The following is a 7,500-nucleotide window of genomic DNA, read 5'->3' as shown; positions in this document are numbered from 1 at the left end:
TTGTGGATAGACAAAGCACAATCTAAGCAGTTTATACATATATGTATATATATGTAAATATGTATATATATATTTATATATATAAATATATATATATATATATATATATATATATATATATATATATATATATATATATATATATATATATATATATATATATTATATATATATATGTATATATTTATGTATATAAATATATATATATATTTAAATTAGTAGAAAATCACTTAACTCAATTTATCTCATTAACACTGTGTTTTATCAATAAAGACTCATCAGAAATCAGATTTCTCATGAGTCTTTATTGATATATATATATATATATATATATATATATATATATATATATATATATATATATATATATATATATATATATATATATATATATATATATATACACACATTAATATAGCAGTGGAGTGCTGCCTCATTGACTGAGGGTTTGGGATGGGGCAAGAATCTTTCTATTCATTATTCTTCATTTTTTTCTTCTTTTTCTAAAAAAGCCACATCGATTTATATAAGGAAAAAAAGTGAGTAAATGCTCACATAAAATATGCTATAGTAGATACACACACACTCTTGCTTGATAGTCAACAGTTTTTTCATAATGTGTTGCTTAAAATTTAACACTAAAAACCAAGAATGAATTAAAACAAAAAATTTTGTTAAAATAAATAAAATACCTTGACAAAATAACTTGTCACATGATTTAAGGTCAGAACTGTTTCCAGTGCAATTTAACCATTGATTGTTACTGCAATTTCTAGTTCTTGTGGAAACACATAACTCATTACAGGTTGACCATTCACTCCACTGTGACCAAAATACTAAAAAATTAAAGCAAGTTATGATAAACATATATATATATATATATATATATATATATATATATATATATATATATATATATATATATATATATATATATATATATATATATATATACATGTATATATATCAGCCCTTGGAATAAGGAAATATGAGGTCGGCAAAAAAATTTAATACAAATCTATTACCATAAAACATAGAAACAAGGTTGGCAATTTTTCGCTAACCTCAAAATTTTCTCGGTCAACAGTTAGGTCGGCATTGCCCAATGTTGAACGCTTATTCCAATATATCTAATATACTATTGCGGCAGAAAGTAAGTATACACCCTACCTAAATCGTAAAAATAATAGTTTAATGTGGTATTTCTTATTTTTAGAAACATAATAGAAGCAATTATTGCATTCTGTGAATTTACTTAATCAATATTCTTTGCACTTCCTGTTTACAATAGCAAGTGTGACTCATGTTGTGTACTAAAAATTAAACTTTAAAGAGTTAACTTTGTATTGTTTAATTGTGCAAATTTTGAAGACAAGGTTAGTAATTGTTTTACAATGTTATAGTATTGTTATTATAATTAAGTTTTTATTAACAATTAACAAATAACTTTTTTTTATTGTCCTAAAAACTTTCAAAATGGTTCTGACCAGTTTTGACTTTAGGCCAAGTCATTATTAAATTATTATTATCCATTGTTGAGATGCATGTTGGGTTTTAGAGAATTTTTAGTTACAATTTGTTAGTTTAAGCTAATACTGATTAATTAATGTCTTTGGTTTTTCATTATTCATATTTGGCCATTTGTCTGATATATTTTGTGTAATTATTCATTTTTATATTTGAAGGTATGCCCAAATATCGTCGACTGACAACAGAAGAAAGACTTCTCGCAGTGTTCTTGGCAGAAACAGGTGCAAGTTTAAGAAAAATAGCCAGAGAACTTAAAGCAACACCAATGGGTATTAAAAAAATAATAGATAAACATATCGAAACTGGTTCAACAGCTGATAAGAGGCGATCTGGAAGACCAAAGAAAACAACTCCACACACTGACAGAGTGTTAGTTCGAATGTCCTTGCAGGATCGTAGACTCACTGCCCCTCAACACGGTTGAAAACTTTCTGAAGAACATGGGGTTACTCTGGCAACTCGAACTGTATGTCAGCGCCTTCTGAAAGCAGGTCTTTGTGGATGTGTGGCTGCAAAGAAGCCACTGCTTTCAGCTACAAACGTTCGTTGACGATTGGCATTTGCCAAAGCACACAAAGACTTGACAGTAGATGATTGGAAACATGTCCTGTTCAGTGATGAAAGTTCTTTTGAGTTGTTCCTTAGTTCCAAACGAGTAATTGTGCGAAGAAGAGTTGGTGAAAAATTCAGTAAAAACTGTATTGCGCCAACTGTCAAGCATGGAGGAAAGAGTTTAATGATTTGGGGGTGTATATCTGGCTATGGGCTTGGGCACCTTTATCGATGTACTGGAAGTATGAACCAACACCAGTACATTGATGTACTACAAAACACAATGTTTCCTTCTGCTAGTGCACTGTTTGGGCAACTTAACTCGTTCTTCTTTCAGCATGACAATGCACCATGCCACAAGGTAAAGACTGTCACAGATTTTCTTTGGCGTAATCAGGTGGCAGTACTTGATTGGCCTGCTCAGAGCCCGGACATGAATCCGATTGAAAATTTGTGGAGCGTTATGGCAAAGAACATTGAAGGAAAGAGGCCATCTAACTTGGATAGTCTTTGGTTAATTTTGCAAGATGCATGGAACAATATTGATGATGTTACAATTACTCGCCTGTTTGAGTCAATGCCAAACTGTATGAAACATGTTATTAAAGCGCGAGGTTACCATACTAAATATTGATCAAACTGCATGTTCTTGATACAGAGTGTTGTTTTTGATGATTCTGATAAATAAAAATTGTGTTTGCAACATTTTACAGTGTTTTTAATTGCTTAAAATAATAAATGTATGCAAAACTCAATGGTGTATACTTACTTTATGCCGCTATAGTATATATATAATATATATACTATATATATATATATATATATATATATATATATATATATACAGGCCTTGTTTTAAACCGTTACGCCTAGAGCGATTTACATACGCCTTAAGCGATTTTTACGTACGCGTAGAGCGATTTTGGTTAAGCTACTTTTTATCATTTTTTTACTTTTTCAATTATCGGTAAGATAAAAGAAGCAATTAATTTTTAAAAAACCACATTAACTTTTGAATGACGATATTTAAAAATATTCGTTACAAAAGTTTGAAAGTAGTTACGTTAAAAATAATTGTTGTAACTTTTTATTGCGATGATATTTCTTATCATTTTATAACGATTATATTCAACGTAATTTTACGCTAACCTTTTATCTAAATATTTTACAAAATGAAAAAAGTTCGCCAATCCTTAACTAAATATTTTTTGCAGATGATTTTAATAAAAAATACAGTATAAAAACTCAATACAAATCTATATTACAAAAAACATTGATAATGACGATGATCTTTTAACAGATAGTCTTCGCGAATTAATCATGTAATAAAAAAAAATTATATATTCTGAAAAATTATAAAAAATTATAAGTTTATATTGATAAATGAATTCATTAAGCTTGATTTTGACTTTTTTAACAGTATATTTTATTTAAGTAGGTACGCAAATAAAAACAAATATTGTTCAATAAATAAATTGTATGTTTCTTAACAAAGATTACCTCATATTTATTCTCCTTCTTTTTATTTTATTACTCTAAAATAAATTGCTTGCTAACAAAAAAAAAAGAGTTTTGTAATAAAATTAAAATACTTTTGAGTTTGTTTATAAGTTAAGAAACTTAATTTTTTATGAACAATTTTTAACAAATGCTTATTATAAACAGATATGATACGATTTATTAATTATACTTATATTGTTTTATTTGAGTATTTTTTTAAGTTTGCATAGAAATATTTAAAAAGTTTTTTGCTTTGAGAATTATTAACAAAAGAGTTTGCATAGTTAAGACTTTTTTATGTAATTTAATTTTTTTTTTTGTTTAATAAAATTAAAAAAAAAAAAATTTAGTTGTTAAAAACGATTATTCTCTATAGCAGTGTTTTTTTGTGATTTGTTTAAATGTAAAACATTTATAAGATAACGTAAAACATTTATTCATTAAATTCCTGGCGAACGCGATCTTACTAAGTGCAAAAATATGCTCAAAAGACGCATTAAACTTTTTTGTATTTTTTTATAACGCAAGTGAAAACGCTGAGCAACATAAATATACCTAATATACGAAATATCTTAAAAACCTAACTTATTCTTTGCTAGTCAAAACAAAATCGCTGTTCAAGTAATTAACAAGGGTTTTCCTTTATCAATATGTTAATATTTTTTTTTACTCCCGAAGTTTTAAAAAATAAAAAATAATTGTTTTTTTTATTAAATAACGCAATTACAATTTTTAGAAAATAATGAATATATATATATATATATATATATATATATATATATATATATATATATATATATATATATATATATATATATATATATATATATATATATATATATATATATATATATATATATATATATATTATATATATTTTACTTCATAATATTGAACTAAAATTGATATTAAAATAACAATTGAAAACGCAACAAACTTTTCATAATATATTCACATTTACAACATTTATACATTGTTTTAGTTAATTGAGTTGATTGTTAAATTAAACCAGTTCGCGGTTATTTATTTATTGCGGTAGTTGAAACACTTAATGTCTATAAAAAAAAATAAAGATAAGCCTATGACGTCAAATATCGCATTAAGCTAATGCATTGAGCACTTTTTTATTTAAAACAAGGCCTGATATATATATATATATATATATATATATATATATATATATATATATATATATATAATGTATATATATATATATATATATATATATATATGTATATGTATGTGTATATATATCTAATAAATATATATATAATATAATATATATATATATATATATATATATATATATATATATATATATATATATATATATATATATATATATATATATATATATATATATATATATATATATATATATATATATATATATATATATATATATACAGTCAATCACAAAAGTTTTTGTACACCTTACAATTTAGAGAAAACGCTTAATAAATTACCATTTTAAATGCACAAAAATAAAAAGTTTTATATCAAAGTAACAAGAATATATTGTACAAGAAATAAAGAATAATTAACTAAATAAAAATATTTATTTGTAAAACTGAAAAAGTTTAATTTTTGAATTATATATATAATATAATGTAACATAATATGTCACAAAAGTTTTCTAGTAAAACTAATACCTAACAATATGCAATTCCTTAGTAGTTGGTTAAAACTTGTTCAAATTTGTTCGTTCATAGATTTTTATTAAGGTAATAATTTTTTCAACAAAAATTTAGTTATAAACATGAGCTTAAATACAAAGCATCACATGTCTAATGACATGCGCGAATTAATAATAAAACTCTATAAAGAAAAAAAATCTCTTCGTGAAATTGCCAAAATTGTTGGTAAAACACATTCCACAGTTCAAAGTATTGTTAAAAAATTTAAAATGACTGGTTCTGTTAATACGTTACCAAGAAGTGGCCAACAAAATTTTATAATTCACGAGACAGAAGGAGTATAATTAAAAAAAACAATTCAAATCCACGTATTAGTGCACCAAAATATGCAGTAGATGTTGAACTTGAAATTGGAAAGATAGTTCATCTAGAAAATATTAGACGAATACTTAGAAAAATATAAATTAAATGGCAGAGTACCTTGAAAAAAACTGTTTATAAGTGTAGAAAATAGACGAAAAAGATTGGAGTTCACCAAAAAGTATGAAAAGGAAGATGAACAATTTTGAAACAAATTTTTATTTACTCACAAGAGTAAATTTAACATTTTCGGACCTGATAGCCGTGGAAAAATATGGAGAAAAAAGAATATAAAACTAAAAGAAAAAAATTTAATTCCAACAGTGAAACATGGAGGTGGAAGTGTGATGGTTTGGAGATCGATGGCTGCAGCTGGAATGAGAAGTTTGGTATTTATTCAGCCTAAAATGGATCGCTGGGTATACTTAAACATTATCACCAGACTTTAACCCAAAAGAGAATGTTTGGGATTATTTAGACAGACAAGTCAGGAAACATAGAATAACAAATGTTAATATGCTAAAAAATATCTTACTAGAAGAATGGAATAAAATTCCGTCTTCTTATACCGAAAAATTAGTGTCATCGATGAACAGAAGATTAAAAGCTTGCATAAATGCCAAAGGATGCTCAATAAAATACTATAGATTTTTTAATTTTTCATACTCTTGTTTTTTTTTACAAGTTTTGTTCAGTGTAAGAAAACTTTTGTGACATTATAAATTCAAAAATTAAACTTTTTCATATATATATATACATATATATATATATATATATATATATATATATATATATGCGGTAGTGGTGTAGTGGTAAAGCGCTCCCTTCATAAGCAAGAGGTTCCGAGTTCGATCCCCACCACATCCCTGGTAGTACCGTGCTCAACTTGTTTCTCCGCGCAGCGGCCTTATTCCTCAAGGTTCGTCTTGCGGAGTTATAAAGTTGAGAGAGGATTATAACCACTATTAAGTAGCCTCCTCATCTGTAGTGGTCTTCTTGGCCTTGAGGAGGTGAATAACAAAAATATATATATATATATATGTATATATTAGGGTAATAACAAAAAATTTTTTTTTATGAAACCACTTGCAATTGAGGAAACTTTTATTATAAATATATAAAGAGTTTTTTTTTTTAAAAAAAAAAAAAAAGGTTTTTTCTCCTTTTTGAAAAAAAAAAGTGAAAAATGTTTTATTTAAAAAAAAAAGACATGTTTTTTTTCATTATTCAAAAGAGTAATTGTAATAACTAAGCAACTTTTATTAACAAATAAGAAACAGAACAGTTAGTAATATGTAAAAAATATACAAGAAATATTTAAAAAATATTTTTTCCTATAAAGTTCAGATTCAAAAATTTAATTTTTCATGATTTTGTATGAAGTTCCTCAATTAGTTTTACAACACATTCAGCAATTTGGTTAGATCTGGGAATGTCAATTAATGAATCCTCTATTGACCAAAGCATCTTTAAACACTTAATTGCCTTCTTGCATTTTATCTTAATGAGTGAGGAAAGGATTTCATTGAAGGAGGTTTTATTGTAGTACTGTGAATGGAACCAAGCATTTGCCCATTTGTAGCAGATAAAGTTGCAAGCTGAAGCAAGGATCATGCGCCTCTTTGGTATCAGAAAGAATGCTATAACAGCATATATCGAACGCGAGTTCCATCTTGCCTGATGTAAATTTGGGAGTTTTGTCCAGCTGATTTGAGGCCAATGTAAAGTTGTTTTATAATGATGATATGCCTAATATACTTCATATAAGTACTTGAAATTATCTCGCCATCCAGGGCTCTCGCCAGTGTTAACATCATCAGTCGTAACGAGATGGAAATCAGCCTGAAGAGAGACAGTTTTCTTTTAATTTGTCAATAAATGAGTAGTTGAGTTCTGGTTTGCTCATTGGATCTTAAATAAG

At 26.1% G+C, this 7,500-nt stretch overlaps 1 protein-coding gene across 3 annotated transcripts in view; it reads right to left on the bottom strand.

Moving 5' to 3' along the window:
- LOC136080628 (coadhesin-like) overlaps positions 1-7,500 on the bottom strand; it is a 102,340-nt gene that overhangs the window by 30,195 nt on the left and 64,645 nt on the right. For 2 of the 3 annotated variants that reach the window (XM_065797527.1, XM_065797526.1), the window contains exon 6: positions 693-836. The exons of the other annotated variant lie outside the window; for it this stretch is intronic. In XM_065797527.1, coding sequence (XP_065653599.1) covers positions 693-836 — 144 coding nt within the window. The remainder of the gene's footprint in view (positions 1-692; positions 837-7,500) is intronic. 3 annotated transcript variants of the gene reach the window in all.

The sequence above is a fragment of the Hydra vulgaris genome, chromosome 05 (assembly GCF_038396675.1).
Source record: "Hydra vulgaris chromosome 05, alternate assembly HydraT2T_AEP".
Taxonomy (NCBI): domain Eukaryota; kingdom Metazoa; phylum Cnidaria; class Hydrozoa; order Anthoathecata; family Hydridae; genus Hydra; species Hydra vulgaris.
Note: the sequence above shows the minus strand (reverse complement) of the source record. Positions and strands in the feature narration are given on the sequence as shown.